Source organism: Humulus lupulus, chromosome 2, assembly GCF_963169125.1.
Source record: "Humulus lupulus chromosome 2, drHumLupu1.1, whole genome shotgun sequence".
Lineage (NCBI taxonomy): Eukaryota > Viridiplantae > Streptophyta > Magnoliopsida > Rosales > Cannabaceae > Humulus > Humulus lupulus.
The window spans coordinates 116335849-116356991 of NC_084794.1; the positions used below are offsets into that span (position 1 = coordinate 116335849).

The 21143-nt window shown below is 35.2% G+C and overlaps 1 protein-coding gene and 1 long non-coding RNA gene across 2 annotated transcripts; both read right to left on the reverse strand.

Annotated features, from left to right (window-relative positions):
* Positions 1-553: 553 nt before the first annotated feature.
* LOC133818399 (uncharacterized) lies at positions 554-1186 on the reverse strand. The gene is made up of 2 exons (XM_062251260.1): positions 1056-1186; positions 554-983 (listed from the first exon to the last, which is right to left on the reverse strand). The coding sequence occupies exons 1-2, from the start codon at positions 1113-1115 to the stop codon at positions 639-641; spliced, it is 405 nt and encodes a 134-aa protein (XP_062107244.1). The 5' UTR covers positions 1116-1186; the 3' UTR covers positions 554-638.
* Positions 1187-1246: 60 nt separating this feature from the next.
* Positions 1247-2542, reverse strand: LOC133818400 (uncharacterized). Its single transcript, XR_009885891.1, has 3 exons — positions 2256-2542; positions 1411-2146; positions 1247-1293 (listed from the first exon to the last, which is right to left on the reverse strand). It is a non-coding gene; the product is annotated as an uncharacterized LOC133818400 (long non-coding RNA).
* Between the last annotated feature and the right edge of the window lie 18601 nt (positions 2543-21143).

The window sequence follows — 21143 nt, forward strand, 5'->3', positions numbered from 1 at the left end:
GAACATAACACTACAATGTGTAAGTAGATCATACTGTAGACTGGCAAGTCAGTATAAATCCTATGCACTAACTAATCTTAGGACTAACTTATTTTGACATATCACTACAAGAAAAAGGGGTTTTAGCGACGACTTAAGTCGTGGCTAATTCCCGAAATATCGTCGCTAATACCTTTAGCGACCACAAAGTCGTCGCTACTTGTCGTCGCTATATGCTAGTCGTTAATTGTTTTTAATTAGCGACGAACTTCCGAATGTCATCGCTATTTCTTATAGCGACGACAAGTTGTCGCTAAAAGTGCTATATTTTCGTCGCCATTAGTTTGAAACTACCTCTTACCATTGGAATAGTGTTGAGATTTAGCGACAACATTTAGACTTTTAGCGACAACATGTTGTTGCTAAAAGTCCATATACATATATATTTTTTAATTTTTTTTTTGTTAATCATTAAAGCACTATTATATATACTTAAAAAAAAAAGTCATTAGTCAATATATATACTAACACATTTTTTTTGCTAAAAGATTTGAAATAGACATATATTTAATTATGCACAAAATTATATTTTTACTATAAATATTCTTATGACAAAGTAACTATCAAAGTAAAATTAAAATACATAAATATAAATGTTTTTAACTAGGTGTTGTAGGATCGACACCATGACCTTGCTGAGAAGATCCAGATCCCGAGACTCCACAAATCTTAGCCAAGTGCTCCTCTATGGCTCGGAGTCGCTTCCTCACCTCTTGCATGTCTTGTGCGGTAGGAGGTGGTTGGGCTGGTTGAGGTACATCAGCCGCTTCACAATTCGCCCTCGTGCGAATCCTACGACCAAGGCCCGGCTGATAGCCTCGACGACGTCCAAAGATAGTCTCAACAAGAATAATGTCATCCTCTTCTCTCGGGATAGTACTCGAAGCAGAGGCGCTCGTAGATGATTGTGACTGCAGAGTGTCACGTATCTCCATCATCTTTTCCTGTATCACACAATTTTCAAGAATATTAGAACACAATAAAGTAAGAAAATCATAAAATATAAATTTACTTACATAGTTATCCTTTGCTGCCTTGCTCACCCAACCTTCCCCGTCTATGTACTTAGTCGCCATCCAAATCTCTGGAACCCTAGCAAGACACCCAGTTTGTAAATCACACTACAATACAAGAAGTTTGAAAAAAATTAAGAAAAAGAATCATTATAAAAAAACATAAATAACAATTATGTAAAAAAGAAAGTACTTTCTTGTAACGAAGGGCTGGCGTAGACTGTGAACCCTGCACGCTTCTCTGTTTTTGTTTTGCACGGTTCGCAGAGTTAGTCTCAGAACGCTTCTGCAAAGAACTTGTGTTAACCATATGTTAAATTAACAAAAATAAATTAAAAAATAATATTTTTGTGAATACCTTCACTTCAGGGCGATCAAAATACTGGAGCGCCTTCTGCCATTTCTCCATGCCCAAACCATCAGGAGGATGTGCTCGACCATTGTTTTTTAAATGAGTGGACAAGTCATTCTTCCACTCCGAGTAACGATCAGCGCACGACCGTTGAATGCCCAAAAGAATGCCGGGGAGGTTCTCTGAGGTATATCGACTTCGATCAATGTCGAATAAATCACCCTGAATCAAAAAAATAAAATAAATTAGCTAGATTTAATATTAAAGTGAACCCAATAAAAAAATTATAGAAATAAATTACCTCTAGACGAGGAAGTCTGCGATCCCTAACTTCGCTGGGTAATTTATCCCATCGGTCGTAGTCGGGATCGGCATATTGTCGAATGAGAATGCCGATCTCTCTAGAGAAATGTTGGGAATAATCACCAATTTCTTTGTAAGTCTTCCCTCGAACATCCCACTCCAGTGGTAGTGGTCTACCTAATGCAACTCTAGCTTCTCGAGTTGAAAACCCTTTGTTGATGCCGCGCCTTTTCGTTTTAGTCATCACTATTATTTCTCAAATACATATAATTATTATATACACATAAATAAATTAATTCAATATATTCATCCAAAAAAATAATAATTGCATGTGATACCTCTCTCACAATCAGCCTATATCTGCATTGGATCTGGAGGAGGATCTACCCCACCATCACCTTCGTGATGTTGCATAGCCGCAGAAGACATATCTAAGCCTCTGATCAAAAACACAACTCCATAACCAAACATAAGGCTTCAAAACAATGGGTCATCATTAATATTTCATAATAGTGGGGATTTACTCAACATGACTTGTAATAATATACCTTAAAGTCACCACGTCAAATTGTCCGAAACACTCAAAGCCACCAATCCACCAAATCAATCAATCTAAAACAATCAAATTTGAAACCAAATTAATACTATAAATAGATTAGAAACCAAGTTCAAACACGTATACATTTCTAACTAAAAATCTCAACACACCAACTAATAACACTCTTTAAAATAAACCATAAATCATACTCTGCACAGGATAAGAATTTGATTTAAACACACATATACACAAACTAATAACAAAATGGGCACCTAATTAATCCTAAACATATAAAAGAACCAAAAGAATACCTCAAGATACAAAGTCCATAAATATTGATTGCATAAAAAAACAACTAATGAGATTTCACAGAAAAAACTGAGCTTAAGCTATTCTTTGATTGCTATAAATAAGCTTAAAATTCAAAACACTTAACAGAAAACACAGAGAAAAAAGTAAAAGCATATATTTTTTAATCTTGATATTAACACAAAACAGAACAAGCAAGAACACAAAACCAGCAAGTCCAAGTGTTTTTATTATTATAGTTCCAAAAAGAAATACCAAACCGAATACAATAATAGATTTTTGTTTAGAAAGTCCATACCATCTATAACTATAACTATAACTATAGAGAACTATGTCTAATGTCAATGCATATGAAAGGGACATTTCTAAAAGATTTCAAGTAAAAGATAATATATAATTTTATATACACAGTGAAAATTTATTAATTAAAAGTTCAGCATTTGAAAAACCCATCACAAAATTTAAACATAATAGATTATAAAAAAGAAAAGGGTTAAGAAAGCAAACCTGAGGAGTCCAACAAGAAGATGGAACACTGCAAAGAGAACACTGCAAAGAGAACCCAAACAATACATGCTTAAGTTACTTAAGAAGAAAATTTATACCCAGACAAGATAGAGAAGATGGGTCTGGAAAGTAAAGAAAATATACCTAAAACAAAATATATATATATATATACATATCCTATTGAAAAGAACAGAACAACAGAACAGAACAAAAACTCACCACTCCATACAACAGAAAAGAACAGAACAGAACAACAGAAAGAGGCAGTGAGAAAAAAAAACAAAATTAAACCAAAACTCACCACTCCATACATACATATATGCATATATATATAATAGAGAGAGGCCTAAGAGTGTCGTGGGTCATAAATGCACTCAGTCCCAGATACTAAATATGACACCCAAAAGGAGATTTGAAGTGATCAGAAAGGAGATACCACCAAAAGAAGAGGCACCCACAAAATGGTTTCAAAGTCCCAGATACTAAATATGACACCCAAGTTAAAACAAAAAACAGAATGTTCACTTAAAAAAAACAATTGTTTATGACAAGGCTTAACTTATATCAATGGCATTTCTTATTCAGCTGGCTCTCTACCTTTATGCCTTTGAAATAACTACAGCTATACAATTAGACATGAATTTTACATCATAACATACCACATGCAGGTCGCTAAAGTAAAATAGACACAATATTATCAGTCAATCAGATGAAAGTGAAAGTAGAATTATAGTCCAACAAACCTTATTTAACAATAGCATGATTCACAATGTTCTATCTTATTTAAATTCACAATTAACAATAATCAACTTACTTTAAAGTTCCTTAAAATTTTAACTGAAATATGCTCTCAATATTGGAGGTCAAAGCTAATTTTAATGTCATATTCTCATTTCCAGATAATCTCACTCAAACTGTTCGAATTCGTAACAAGAAGAGAGTGCAGGACAAATCACATATTGCATCTCCAGGACTAACTTTTGATCCTCATGCCTCAATAAATATTCAAAAGACCATTACATCATACAATAAAAAACAGGTCCCAGAGACCCCAGGCTTTTGACGGTCGTAGTTAAGCACTAAAGCATTACTAATCTTAAAACCTTAGACAGAAAACTTTAACTGCACATAACCAAATAGAAATTGCAAAATCCGTTTGTTACCAGATAAATCCCAACCAAGAGACGATAAGAATAAAATCTAAACATCAACTACCACAAGAACAATAATTTAAGAATTAAATGGTATATGAATTTGAAAAGAAAAAATGCAGCACAGGGCTGCTAAACAAACATGTCAAACAATGTTCCACTATTTCTAAGAATCTGTTTTATTCTCTCCTTTTAATGACAACACTCTAGATAAAATCAAATTGGCATTGCAAAAAGAAAAAGGTTCTTCTGAAACTAAACTATCACTTACTAGTAAGATTACCACACAAAACAAAACAAGCAAGAGCACAAAACTAGCAAGAAAAACTTAAAGCAAACAGAAAAAAACACCAGCTTTACATTATCACAAAAGCTTTCCGTGTTATCATTAACCATAACACGGAAGGCTATACATATAGGTATACTTTATCTATCATAAAGAATTATTCTTCATTTATATATACAAGTATTAAATGGAATAAGGTCAAACTTAATTAGTCTTTATTATTATTATTATTATTATTAGTTTCAATTGTCAAACACATTTGTCACGTAATAACTATTAATGGTTTCTTAAGCTAAAGAAAATTGATAATAAAAATAATAACCAAACTTTCCAGTTACAAGGAATTACATTTTCCTTTGAACATACACAAAAATTACACTTTTTATCTTTATTTAATTAATCTCCATATATGTCCTTTTTCTTTTTCTTTAAGAATATCAAATTGTTGCTTTACATGGACCCATTAAACCATATTGATCACAATTCAATAAGATAAAAATGGCATCACATAGAGTTCTAATATTGTCATTTGTGATAACTAAACAAAATTTCTACACAAATATGGAAATTATTCAGGTTAGAGTGTGTCTTTGGTTGTCTGTGGATTATGAAGAGAGATAGGATCAAGGAACACAAAGAATTGCAACTAATCTGAGATGAGAACTACCTGTCTTAGCTAAATATATATGAAGATAATAGTTAAACAACTAAGGAGCAAAGACAACAAATTATCAAGCTTTTTGGAACAAATTCTCACAAATTTGAATCATTGGCCTTGCTAACTTGATACTTGTATTCAATATCAGAGTTTCTAAGAATGTTGTTATTGACAGCCAACTAAACTAATATACATAGGTCACCACCATACTAAATCCATAAAAATTCACACAGAGCCCAAGTATTTTCATATAAGTATTTTCCATTCATTTGTTAACTTAACCATTTGATATACAAAAATTAGTTAAACTTGACTTAAACATTATTAATTGGTTCATTGATAACTGGTGAAGTACCAATAAGCTTGTTTTAAAATTGATGATTTCATACAAAGAAGCAAAGATGCAAGTCAAAAAAATATAAAATGAAATGAAACTTTTAAAAATATAACTATTTGAGCATGCTAAATAGTAAGATGGGAAAAGTCAAAATATAACTAATGGCAAATAAAAACTATGAATTTATATTATGTTATCCAATCCAATGGTGAATGCTTGTCGTTTGAAGGCAAATGGTTTTGCCAATTATTATTCTATGACTGTCAAGATAATAAAATAAGCTGGTCGACCCAAAACTAATCAACTCATTCAACATTAATCAAGCAAGAAATTTCAATATTGTAGCTTATTAAAAGTGGTTAGTCAACAGAGTACAAATTAATAAAAAGAAGATTAATGCAGTAGTGATTTATTATACCAAGTAATATATATATACCAAGTAATAGATGGGTAGTTTTGTTTCCTGTAATACTACAACCAAATATTTTAAAATGTCAAACAGTAGCAACTAAACATATAAAACACAATTACGATCCAAAGAAATCATTTCGAAAATGCATGTGAAGATATCAAGTTCGAGTTCATAGTTTGCCTTGCCTCACCACAATAGAGACGCTTACATGTTCATAGTAAGAATTGTTGCCAAATTATAGCAAATGACTGAGACATTATTATAAGCATCAGAAAAACTAAAACCCACGTCTAGAGAGAGAAATGAGTGAACAGAGTTCTAGCATGAACGGTCAAGCTTACTTAAACTAATGCATTATTATAAGCATCAGAAAAACTAAAGAGGAAGCAAGATTGATGAGTCGACCAAAGAAAAACCTTACCAGATAGACAAATCCTTCAGCAGCTTGAACAATGGCTTTCATTCGATCATTAGGAGTAGTGGGTGTGGTTAGCAATACCTTTGAAGCATACAAGAAGATGCAGGTTAATTTCATTTCAAAAAAAAAAAAAACAGAACACTGTATCTATCCAAATGAATGAAAAATCGGAAGGCCAATAAGACACACCAGTTCAATATTCTTTTTCAGAGCTTCCTTTCTTAAATTATCAGTCTCTTCTAATGGAACATCTGGGACTACAAGCCCTGCAAACATCAAGAAGTGCAATAAGATATATAACAACATAAACAAAATAGTTGTCCTTTTCAAAGAGATAATGAAGAATTTAAATCAAAATATAAGACAGTAATTACTTAAAAAAGTGCAGCAAACAGAAAGGGGGGAGAGTGGAGGGCGGGGGGTGACGGAAGTTGTGTCAATCTAAAGCACTAGAACTGAGCCCACTAAACTATGTACTACATACACGAATAAATAAAATAAAATTAAACTTAGAACTGAGCCCACTTCACTAAACTATCTTTCCTAATCCATTCAGTTTAATCTACTAAAAAACACAAGATACAAATTTCAAGATATGTAAATTCAGAAACTAAAATTCTCCATTTCCATATATGCACATTACTACATATTCTTTGAAAGAACCTTCTTATAATTTCATAACTCCATTTATGATAGTGAAAAGCGAAAACCTATTGGGTTAGCAATATAAATTCACCCCTAGAAATCAAGAATATTTCAGAGCTTATAAACTTAGCTACATGACAATAAACTACAAGCAGCACAAGTGTGCCACCAAAATTAATTTACTAAATGATTTAATTAACCATGTAAATCTGAGAAAGGACGACCAAGAACTTAGAACTTTCTATATTTACTCTGCATATAACAAACTCTACTACCATTCCTCAACTCCATCAGTGTCAATTCAAAAGCCTTATATTTCTACACACTCAGAGCCTAGCTAAGCCAAGCAAAGGCAAATAGAATCACCGTATATATGTACAGGGTCCCATAAAAGAAGAAAATGAAAAATCCCAATGTAATCCTAAATCTTTAGTCAACATTTACATATGATAGTTTGATTCTACCACAGGAATCAAAAGCACTATTTTGAAAAATGCACATTACCCAAACAAGTCCAAAATAGGACATACACATGCAAAACAGAGAGGGTGTCACAAAAGAACATATATATAAAAATGAACTGAACAATACTAATAATAAAAAACTAAATACTTATATATATATATACCGTATAACTAAATATTTATATATATATATGTACCATAGATGGAGATTCTCCGATGGAGCTTGGAGGAACCGTACGTCTCCGACGGCTTGGAAGAGCCACAGATGGCGCTTGGAGGATGCTCGAGAGGATGGGCTTTTGTGCGATTGGGGTTCTCATGGCTTGGGGTTTGAGTTCTAAGAGAATAGAGAGAGGAGTTTGGGGGTTTCGGTTTGGGTCTAAAAATAAAGGGAGAGAGAGTGAGGAGTTTCGGTCTGAGAGGAGGGAGAGAGGAGTTCGGTTCGGGTCTGAGAGGAGAAGGGTTTGGGGTTTGGGGTCTGAGAGGAGAAGGGAGAGCTGTCTGGGGTTTCGGTTTGCAGAATCTGAAAATAAAGGGAGAGAGAGAGAGAGAAAAGTCATCAATAAAGGAGGGAAATTAATTCCTTTTCGCACGAACAGGGGCCGCGTGTATGAAATAACCTCTAGCGACGATTTTTTTCATGTCGTCGCTAGAGGTGTCGTCGCTAGATTCTGTTATTCTTGTAGTGTATAATCATATTTATATTCCACTATGATTACGTCACTATAAATATGATTAGCTATATGCTCAGGATTTAATAGAAGTTTATATTAAACAAATAATCATGGAAATAAAACATGTGAGAAAAGTGATTGACCGTGTCAAAAAATGATTTCTATTATTTTATTGATAATAAATGAGATTACAAAGAAATTGAGTTTTAATTAGGACATAAAACCCTAACACATACATCATACAAAACACATGGAATCCAGTCATATCAACACAAAGGGAAATACATGATTCATCAAATTCATCACTTCATCTCAAAATAACATTTCATACTTCATATCTCATGGTACTTCATCACAAATAGCATATATTCTCATACAAACCAAGCTTACCATTTCATAGCATAATTATAAAGATTCTATCTAACTTCCTTACCTTAGGTCCGAGAAAAGCAAAAATGGAACAAACTTCACAACGAGTCTGTAATCATAATCAAATAGTACTCTTTAGCGTCACATAAGATTTCTTGTGCACAACACATATACCCCATGTGTGCATGGGCCATAGACAAATGGTACAACTTATACATAATTTCCCAAACATGCACATTTTTCACATAGAACCACAAAAGAATAATTTCAATTCTACTTATTATTCATGCATGGTTTTCAAGTAAAAATGATATGGTTGAATAATATGCATATATTTGAACGTAAAAGTACATTTGCATGCGACATGCATACGTGGGAGCGTTGTTAAAAAGTGACGTTAAAAACGATAATTCCTAGATGCTTATTTCTTACTTTTTCAAATAAAATTCAGCAACATGGCTCCTTTACTATTATTTGTTTCATTAGATATGGAAGTTTGATTAAACCATTTAATATATTATTTTTATTTCATAAAAAAATAATTGATTTAGCTTTTTATTAATTCCTCATAAAATAATAATTCCATTTATTCTTTTAAATTGCATAGAAAAATAACATAATATGTAGTCATTTAGAAATACTCATCAAATTTCTTATTTCCTTTAGAAAAATATAGTCCTTCTAAATTAATAAAAATTACATGATTGAAATGATAATTCACTTATATTATTTAAGGCTTGAATTGTCTAGGTGAAAGATTCTTTTGATTTTAAACAAAATAATTATTTTATTTTATTGTTGACTGTAAGAACTCGTGAACTATGTTAGATCAAGAACTTTTGGAGTTGTAAAAGAAGTGAACTTTAAACTCACTAAACTTCAAGCAAACTTCCTTAAAACCTGAAGAACATCAAATGTAAAAGTTGGAATTCTAGAATGAAAAATGGAGAGGATATTGAATATCTTTTTTCATTAGCATTAACTGGTTACAAAATTCTCCCGAAAAACTCTCCCCCCTTCTCAGGTGAAGGGAGGTTATATTTATAGTAGAGCACTATTGGCTCACCGTACATGGTGGTCCATGGGGACACGACTCTGCATATACAATCTATAGATGGTAGTGGTGCCAGGAGCGTGGTGGTCGGCTCTAGTACATGCCAAGGGTTGCGGGAGCATCTCCACTTTAGTACCTAGTTATACCTCCACCATCTGTTTAGTACGAACGTCAGAGGTTGGATGGGAAGGACCACATCAAGTACCTTACTCGTACGACTACTACTTGTCTGGCCTGGTGCTTAGGGTCAGACACTTGGGGAATTCATGGTCGTACCCCCATACATACTTCGTATCCGTATGCATCCAACTCTTTTAACCTCTAACTGTTGAAGCCTTTATGGGTCATCATGGGAGACACGATCCCAAAAGGCATGGGAGGCCAGAGCCTCGAGGTGCCCGTCGCAGCATGGGTCTATGGCACGAGGCGGGGTCTCGGAGTGGAGGCTTGGGGCACTAGATGGTGTCTCGCGAGGCTCTACCACGCGGTAGGGGTCTGTGGCATGAGGCGGGGTCGTGAGGTGAAGGTCTGGGCACGAGAGGGTGTCTCGCGAGGCACTGATGCGTGGCAGGGATCTGTGGTGCGAGGCGAAGGCCTGGGCACGAGAGGGTGTCTCGCGAGGTGCTAGCACGCGGCAGGGGTCTATGGCGTGAGCCAAAGGCCTAGACATGAGACGGTGTCTCGCGAGGCACTGGCGCGCAGCAGGGGTCTGCAGAATGAGGCAGGGTTGTGAGGCGAAGGCTTGGGCACGAGAGGGTGCCTCACGAGGTGTTGGCGCACGAGATGGGTTTGTGGCGCGCGACATGTGTCTGTGGCGCGAGGCAGGGTCACTAGGCAAAGGCTTGGGCACGAGAGGGTGCCTCATGAGGCGTTGGCATGCGGCATTGGTCTGTGGCACAAGGCGGGGTCACGAGGCAAAGGCGTGGGGCAGGAGATGGTGTCTTGAGAGGCGCTGGTGCACGGCAGGGGCCTTTGGCCCGAGGTGCCTAATGAAGGCCTCTCGCGGTGCATCAGCCGGGCGCGCGAGGCACGAGACGGGTGTCTCATGTGGCTAATGGGGCTTTGCCTGGCGAGGCTGCCCAACACTCATCTTGGGGTGTAGGCGCATGTACGTACTTAGGCATTCACGGGACCTTAGCATGAGATTTGGGTTTTTAACAAGTATATAATTTTTAGCATCCACACTTATTAACATAAACTTTTTTGCAACTCGTTATTTTGTTTAAAAATCATAAGTGAATTTAAACAAAAATACTTTCCTCATTTAAATAAATAAAAAAAACTACACTTTAATAATAATGAGAAAATTCATGATTATATTTTAAAAAATATATCATTTTTACACATACATAACTTAGGACATAATTTATTTGATACACTCAAATTATTTATATCATTTAAAAGAAATTTCTTAATTTTAATCAAAAAATTCCACCAACTAATATTTCATTCAAAATCACAAACTTAGATAAAAAATCACATTTTTTTCTTCACAAAAATTACCATGTGTTAATTTGATAAAACTCCATTTAAATGTGAAATAAAACACCCTTTTATTTACATAAAAATCAAACTATCATTAGAGACATCACATGAGCATTTTAAACATTGTTTCACAAATTTTACTCACCAATTATAAAAAAAAAAAAAAAAAAATCAGCAAGCATAATGGACATGGAATTTATCTTTAATTCATGCTTTTAAAAAAACTCAAACCATAACCTTCATGTATCACTAAATTATTATTTATATAAGACCCAAGATTAATTCTCCATTTAACCAATTACCCTAGCACGTTTCTAATGAGTATAGGTGACACAAAACAAAAACAACACAACATGCCTCAACAAATCAAATCATAGCTTTCAAAGGAGATTGAATACTTGTGTGCTTACTATTCAAAATATCAAACCCACACATGTATTCATCATAGAAACATTTTTTGAAAACATACTAGAACCCTAGATCATGCCTATGCCGAAACCACATCACCGAAATCCACAAACATTTCAATGATGAAATCAAACAAAAATTTAGCATACATGATCTAGACTTTTGAGATGAAATAAGAACATAACCACATGCATTACATAAAACCCTATCATGCTTTCTATAAACATCAACCAATCAAGAAAGGAAAAATATAACAACAAACTTTCTATTACCTCCTGATTGTAAACACAAGATTGATCAATCCTTGACAACCTAGGGATATTCGAAATACACCACAATGAAAATAAAATCTTAGAATTAAGAAGAAGAGGGCTTAGACTTAGAGGATTAAAAATCAACACAAGAACACACATACCCCAAATTTCGAATCCTTCTTCCTTTTTTCTCCTTCTCCTTCATTCTTTTCTTTCTTTCTCTAAATGGGCGACCAAAGGTTTTCAAAGATGGTAGAAAGGGGCTTAAGGACCTATTTATAGGTGATGTCTAAGTTTTTCTAAAATAATAAAAGTTAATTTTTATAAATTTATTTAATTCCATTAACTAATTAATTAAATAAATACATTTTGATTTACCCAAAAAGGCAGCTGCAATTGTCCACTCCCCTTTCCTTCCTTGGCTTTCTACACTAATAAGGAAAAAAGTAATTTTCGTAGCTCTAAGGTCCTGCGACTTCGGGCTAGGTTTTGACCCGTTTTTGTTGTGTCTAACAGTACAGTTGTGTCTAAATCAAATATTCACAGCCCAAGTAATACTCGTTTTACTAACGCCGGGTTTAGGGTTACCGGAATTCAAGAATGACAACTCTATTCCGTCTCAACATTTGTTTCCCATCTTTTTTCTTGTGTGAACACAAACCTTCTAGAGCCTTCTCTCATTCTTTCCCTTTCTTTTTATTTATAATTTTTTTTCTAAATAAATATAATAAAAGGAAAATAATAAAATGTGTAGAAAAATTATTGCATGCATACCATGAAATCATGCACATGCACACACATAATCACTAAGGCGCATCTCTACATACCAAGCACCTTGTCACATTCAATCAAAACTCATAATATTCACAAATTGAATTAATAAATAAATAAAACAATTAACAATTAAATTCACACAACTTCTACCAAACAATTCTAACAATATAAAATAATTCGTGACACTTAACAATTAAATAAAACAAAGTAAAAAATGAATAAAAAAAGAAATTTGGTATGCTACACGAGTAACCCAATGTATTCACATAATGATGTGGTCCCACACATATATCACATATATGCCAAATATACCCATAATGGCCAAATTACAAAAATTTCCCTTCTAATAAGAAATGGGCTCACATAATCATAAAATGATACACATATATATCACATAATTTCTATAATTTGCCATCTTGGACCCCTAATCAAGGCCCTAAGCCTTATTAGGTAATTTGGGACGTTACAAAAAATCTTCGTTTCTATTATGCCTTTAATGTCATTACTTAATATCAACATATAAACATATAGACACACAAAGATGACATAGTCATCACAAGTCTTAGAGCATAAGCATTTGTCCGCACTATTGTGTCTAAACCCATCTAAAACAATGGCCTCATCAAACTTCCCGTGCCATTGTTTTGGTGCTTTGTTCAAACCATGTAATGATTTAACAAGCTTAGACATCTAGTGTTCATTTACCCTTAGAACAAACCCTTTTGGTTGTTCCATGTACACCTCCTCATTGAGATTACCATTTAGGAAAGCCATTTTAACATCCCTTTAATTAACATATGGATTATGGATTTTGTATTGATGATAAGGAAAACAACAATCTTATAGAAGTTGTCTTTGCTACATGTGCATATGTATCAATATAATTTATGTCCTCCTTTTGTCTAAACCCTTTGGCCACCGTTCTTGCCTTATAGGCTTGAATGGTCTCCTTAGTGTTGTATTTTCTTCAAAATACACACTTGAAAACTATTGGCTTTGATCCTTGTGGTAGATCAATAATCTCCCAAGTGTGGTTAGGCATAATTGAATTCATCTAATCATTTATTGTGTCTTTCCAAAAGTTATTAGGATCATCCTACAATTGAAGTACCATAGGATACTTCCAAGAAACTCCTTTGTGGTTTTCCTCTACTAGCTAAAGAGTCTCCACTTGAGAGGTTTCATTTTGTGATCCATTCTCTTTATGCCTTTGGCTTCTTCTAGGCAATATCGGTTGCTTTACAACCGTTGAAGGTATCTCCTCTTGAGTTCCTTCTAATGAGATCGATTCCTGAGGCTTATTGTCAATATACAATAAACTCTCAAAGAACTTAACTGCTCTTGATTCAATTATCACATTAGACTCCAAGTCTAATAGCCTATAGGCCTTTCTATTTGAGGCATAGCCTACAAATACACATTTGATGGCCCTTGGACACAACTTGGTCCGTTTAGGCTCTGTGCTCTTGCAATAAGCAAGCCACCCACACACTTTGAGAAACCTTAGGTTTGGCCTCTTTCCTTTCCATATATCATATGGTGAAATTTGATTCTTTTTAGAGGAACCGATTTATAATATGACAAGGGTTAAGCAAGGCTTCTCCCCATAAAACTCAAATTTGCATGTAATAACATATCATTTATCATTTCAACATATGTTCTATTTTTCCTTTCCACTATTCCATTTTGTTGGGGAGTATAAGGGGTTGTACATTATTATATCATGCATCATAGAAAACACATTGAATTAATTGGAAATTTATTTATCACCCGTATTACTTCTAATCACTTTTATTTTCTTTTCCAATTGATTTTCAACTTCGGCTTTATAGATTTTAAACACGTTAAATGCCTTATCCTTATTCTTAAGCATGTACACATACGTGAATCTAGAACAATCATCAATAAAGGTAATACAATACCTATGTCCACCTCTAGTAATTATTCCATTCAATTCACATAAATGACTATATATCAAATCTAACAAATTAGTTTTCCTTTCAGCACGTGGAAATTTTTTCTTTACCATCTTAGATTTAACACATAATCTACACTTATCATGCTCAACACCATTTCATACAATTAAACCACATTTGATAACTCTTTTAATTGTACTATATCCTATATGAGAAAGTCTATTGTGCCACAAAATAATAGAATCAAAACCAAGCACATAAAAGGAAGATGAGCATGCATTATTATCAAAACCATTGCCTTTGTTACACAATTTAATCATGCAATCGCACAAATATCCTATCCCCACAAAGTAGTTTCTTTTGGATAGAATTAGCTTGTCAGACTCAAACATCATTTTGATGCTCGGTTTTTCCAACAAATTCTCACTCACAAGATTCCTACTCATATCTGAATCATACAACACATTGGTATATAAAACCTTTTTTTTTAATGTGAAATAAAAATCAACATTCCCCAACACCTTGGACTTATGCTTATTTTTCATTTAGATCTCATGCCCATCCTATGACTCCTTAAATGATTTGAAGATCTCTCTATCATAAGTAACATGAATTGTGGCACAAGTGTCATACCACCATCATTGCAATTTTCCTTGGATGGCATTCACCTCACTCGAGGTTTCAACCAACTCCTCAACAGTTGTGTTGACCTTGGATCCATGGTTATGGGGCTTATAATACTTGCATTCTCTAGCCATGTGGTCACTGTTGCCACAAACAAAACAAGAGCCTCTCTCACACCCTTGAATTTTCCCTTTATTCTTTCTTGGGGATAGATGAGTACCCTACTTTGATTGGAGCTTCTTTCGAGTCTTCCCTTTGGATTGAGAGGGTTTCTCTACAGCGTTAGCCTTGGATGTCCAAACATTGGACTCTTCCATGCACTTGTCTCTAGAACAAGACTCAACTTCCATCCTTAGGTGCTTCAAGATCTCTTCCAAAGATATCACTTCATTCTTATGGAGGATCTTCTTTCAATAGCTTCTCAAAGATGGAGGTAGTTTAGTTATAATCCCTCCCAAAATGAAGGGTACTGGCAATGTTATCTTAAGAGTAGATAAATTATTCACAATAACTTGAAGTTCATTTACTTAGGGATTAAGGGTTTAAGATCAAAAAATTTCAATTCCATGTATTGAATGATAAGGAATTTCTTGGCATCTTATTCTTCGGTTTTGTATTTCTTCTCAAGAGCTTCCCATATCTCCTTTGCCGATGTAGTGTTTGTGTAGATATCATAGAGACATCCGATAAAGCATTGAGTATGTGCCCTCTACAAATGAGTTCATCCTCTTCCCTTTTCTTTCTTTCTTTGATCACATCTTGAGAATCATTATCCTTTGGGTGCTCCAAAGTCTTCAAATCTTTGTTAAGAAAGTAGTGCACCTTCAAAGTTGTGAGGAAATTGATCTTGTCTTGCCATCTTACAAAATTTGAGCCACCAAACCTATCTAGCCTTAGAGATAGAAAAACTTTGAAACAAAACAAAAGTTAATAGATAGGGATTTTTTATTGTTGTAGATTAGGCTTAATGAACCTTGGTTTTGTATTAAAACTCAAAGCATAAAGAACAAGTAATCTAACTCTATAGGTATATAATCACAAATTACATAAACACAAAAGAATCAAAGTGTGCAGTGGACCTTTCCTGAAGAACAACATTCAAACACAAAATCATAAATATATGATTTTATGTGAAACATAAATGTTGCAAGGCTTGACACAAATGTAGATATGTTGTCCAAAATTCTCTATTCCTAGCCTTCTCCTTGGACTTGGTTGAAGCTACTACAATTGAATGAGATTGGGATTCACAAGCCTTGATCCTTCATACAAGTCAAGCTTTCTTGATGAAGATCTTAGAGAAAACTAATAATCTTGAAAGCTAGAGAAAGAGAGAGAGTTCCTTTTAGAGAAATAGATAGCTGAGTGATAAAGTCACTAACTAACTCAAATAAACCATGTAACTATTATAGGAACCTTATTAGACCTAACCAATGAAATCATAGCATTTTTATTTGAATTCTGGAGCCAAAACACGTCACTGTACGGACACCTATCGATGGCCCAAGCAACGCATCACCTAGCACCAGGGGACGTGTTGCGTAGTATATAATATTTTGGCTGTGCAAGGCGTCACCTCCTAGAGGGAACCTATCGTCAACGCCTCTATTTTGATGCTCCAAAATTTTTCTCAAAACGTCCCCAAATGCCCACAAACTTTTGGGACTCGCATTTACTCCAACGAAACATTTTGGTCCCAAAAAGATGATTTATAAATGCCTACATTGAAATTCAAGTCTCACATGTTGACTTTTGTGAAATCGTTATGACTTTTCCACCTCTTCGTGCCTCACCAATTTTACCATGTCTTTAACCAATCACAACACTATGTACATTAATCTTCCAACAAGTCTCTGATATTTCCCTTTGTCAGCTAGAACTTGATCAACTTGAACATGTAACTTCAAGCCTTCTTTAATTGGTGTATCAGCTAGCTAACAAGTTGACTTACCAAATTCATGAGTAGGTCTAAATCATATTTTCTTTGGGATAAGAAAATGCCTTTGCTTGATCGTGGCATTTCTTCTAACGACCCAAATTTACTAATAAGGCTTAAGGGCCTTGATTAGTGTGCCGGGAGGGCATAATTGGAATATATGTGATTTAATGATTTAAAGTATGTTATATGACTATTTGAATATCTGAGATGCATGACTATGTGTATTAGTATGCATGTAGGCCCTGATTAGGTTAGAAGAGCATAATCGTAATTTTGGCCCGTTGAGGGCATAACTGTATATATATGTGATAATTGTTGAGACCACATTATTATGTGGATATATTTGTGATCTGTGACTCAAGACGATCCTAGTGAGCGGTTTAGCGAAAAAGTCACGGCAGGGATTTATAACCAGCTCGGGGCGAGCCTGGGGGTATTTATGGAATTTAGAGAATATATTGGGGTCTATTTTGACATCGAGGAATATACTTGGGGATTATTTAAGTATTGTGAAGTAAGCAATAAATATTAGAGACACTCGAGGAATCAGCGGGAATTGGGTAAAATGACCAAAATGCCCCTAGGTGGATTAAAAGACATAGGATTTAAGGGAGGGTATTGTGGTCATTTGGCTTATAAAGGCTAGTCATAAATGAGGCTTTATGCTTAGTGGAGTTTGTAGAAGGAAATTGAAGTTTGAAGGAAAGAAAAGGAAAGAAAAGAAAGAGAAAGAAAGGAAAGAAAAGCAAGGTCAGTTTAGGCTCTTCTCCACCATTTTCTTGAGGTTTCTTGGAGCAAAGTTCAGAGGAGAGCTAGGTCAAGCTGAGAAACTAGGTTTCTGAGTTAAGCTTGAGGAATTGGCAGGGAAATTCATTCAGTGGAGGTAAGACTTTGAGGTTTTCTTCACTTTCTGGCTTTGTTGTTGAACTTTGATATCTAAGCAGAATTTGATGGGAATTCTAGGGAATTCAAGCCAAGGGTTTGAGGAGGAGGAAGCCAAGGAAGAGTAGAGGATATCCTAAGATCAACTTTCCAATTAAAGGTAAGAAACTTTGAGCTTGGGTACTTGAATTCTAAAGTTTTGTTGGTTGGCTGAGTTTTTGAACTCTAGGTTCAACTATGGTGAATTCTATGTTTAGGGATGCATGTGGTTGGGTTATGTGTATTTGGGATGCTTGGGATGAGTGGAGTATGTTGATAAGCTTGTTTTTAATTTTGGTTGAAGATTGGAAAAGTTTTGGTAAGGGTTGGCTCGGGGAAATCGTAGGAAGAAAAAGTGCAGCATTGGTTGTACGTGACTAGCGCTACAGCGCTAGGGCGCTGTAGCGCTAGGCCATTTTTCCTAGGAAGACTTTTGGCTCTGTTTGTAGTGTTGTAGCGCCCTCCTTAGAGCGTTGTAGCGCTACCCTGTTTCCAGAAAAGGGTTTTTGAGTTATTTTCAAGGGTTTTTGCCCGGGGGTTCGGGGTTCGATTCCACCACCCTATTTGGTGGAATTGGGGCTTCTCGAGGGCTCGGGATTGGTCCCGAGGTTAGGTTTTGGACTTGAGGTTTGGTGATGATTCTGATCTATGGCTGTGACTAGGTGTACGCTAGGGCTCGAGAGGGATCGTGCTCAAGGATCTAAGTGAACAAAGCTAGCAAATCTAAAGGTAAGAAAACTGCACCCGGATATATGTTTGAGATAGGACTAAGTGCTCCCGATATCTGTATAATGTCATATATGGTATTACGCCATGGGACATGTGATAAACGGCCTAAGGGTGTCGTATACAATATTTGCGCAGAGGGCGCGGCTTGGCCACTGGTAGCCGAGGACAGCTTAATATTCACTAAGCTCGGTTTAAGCGGGCTGGAGTCAGTGGGATAAACAGAGGGTGCGGCTTAAGGGCGCTAACCCTAATTATCATTTGTAAATTGGTGATTGATATGAGTTGATATGTTTAGTATGCTGAATACTTGTTTATCATGAATGCTTATACGGTTGAGAACATGCTTATGTGATATGAGATATTGGATTATTTTTTGATTGCTTATGCTCTGTTATTGTGTTTTCTTGCTAGGCCTTGGCTCACGGGTGCTACGTGGTCCAGGTAAAGACAAAGGCAAGTTGGACCAATCCTGAGGTGGAGAGCTACGGGGCTGAATGTACATAGTCAGCTGTTCGGTCGCCTTGGCCGAGGAGTGGATCAGGATAGGGATTGCTTAACTGTCTATTTTGCCTTAGTATGGCTAATACTGTATTTAAATCCTGAATCTTTTGTAAATGGTTTTAATCCTATTATTTTTGGGATCCCGTGTAAACAGAAAGTGTTTATTTATAAGAAATGTGACTTTTAAGACAAAAATCTTTTAACCCTAGTTCCACTATAGTTTCAGTAACACATTTTAATTAAATGACTTGATTAGCAAGTCTAGCACTTTTATAAACACACAGTGTAACATTCTTGGTTATCCAGGGCGTTACATTTCTATTCTAAGAAATTACTTCAAGGAACCTACATCTTTCATTTCAAACTCTCTAGACAAGTATTCTTGTAAAGTCGTCCTTTCGTTTGAATCATTTCCTGTCACTATCATGTCAACTACATAAACTATGAGTGCAGTAACTTTATGGGTATGTTTCTTCATAAATAATGTGTATCTGAGTTGCTCTATTGATAGCCAACTATTTTCATGGCTTTTGTGAATCTATCGAACCAACGTTTCGGAGATTGCTTAAATTTGTACAATGGTCTCTTCAATATGTAAACCTTGTTTATTATTCTTCTCCAGCATCACGCTTCCTATGGAAAAACCATATACACTTCTTCAGATAGCTCCCCATGTAGAAAATCATTCTTCACATCAAATTGTTGCAATGGCCAATATAGGTTTGCTACCAAAGACAATAAAACTCAAACAATATTGATCTTGGCTACAGGTGAAAATGTCTTTGTATAATCAATCCCATATGTCTGAGTGTACTCTGTTGCGACAAATCTTTCTTTGAAGCATTCTATCATCCCACCTTACTTGTATTTAATTGTTTAAATCCATCGGCACCCAACTAATTTCTTTCCTGGTGGTAGATCAACAAGCTTCCATGTTTTATTTTTCAGTAGAGATTTCATTTCTTCATTCATAGCATCTTTCCATATGGGATCAATCAATGCCTCTTGCACACTGTTAGGAATAGATATAGCATACAATTGATTTACAAATCACAAATTTGATTCATATAATTGATGGTTTGACACATAGTGACTCATAGGATATTTGAATTTACAGGACAACTAAGGTTCATATGTAGGTTTAGGAATACCTCGGATGAGACGTGGTGGTAATTGTTTTCTGAATGACTCAGACACTTGGTAAAGATCATCCTAATTAGCAAACGATTGATCTGTTGTATCAAGAGTGTGTGGGAGGAGAAATTTTGACTCATATTAATTGTTATCTTCTGTTCCGGGATACTCATCCAAATTTGTACCACTTGTATTTAACTCACACATTTCTTGATTATCTTCTTCAGTTTGTGATCTATCACCACTAGAATCCAAGTTTACACCACTCGTATCCAAGTTTGTCGTATTAGTAGTATCAAGAACTTCTTTGATAATGATTAAATCATAATTAAGAGTCTCAATTTACTTCTCATACTCCCCCTGAATTTTAGACTCACGAAAGTACATTTTATCTTCATGGAAGATGGCATCAGCAGTGACAAACATTTATAGTGTAGAAGGATGGTAACATTAATATCCTTTTTTATGAGCAACATATCCAAGGAAAACACATTTTAACGCTAGAGGAGTCAACTTATTTCATTGATGTTTATTGAGATGAACAAATGCCACACAACAAAATACACAAGGAGGCAAATTTGAGATGGTGGGTGACAGAATTGTATTTGTAAGTGCTTGGAATGGTGTTTGAAAGTTGACAGAACTAGAGGGAACATGATTAATTAGATATGTAGCAGAAGTTAGTGCTTTAGCCCACAAGGATAAGGAAATATGAGCATCTATTAATGAAGCACGGACAACATTTAACAAGCGACGATTCTTGTGTTGAGCCACACCATTCTATTGAGGTGTATTTGAACAACTAGTTTGGTAAACAAGACCATGTGCTTCCAAAAACTGCTTTAGTTTCGAGCTATGATATTTGCCACCATTGTCACTACGGAGAACCTTAACGTGAGAATTGTATAGAATATGAAACATTTTGTGAA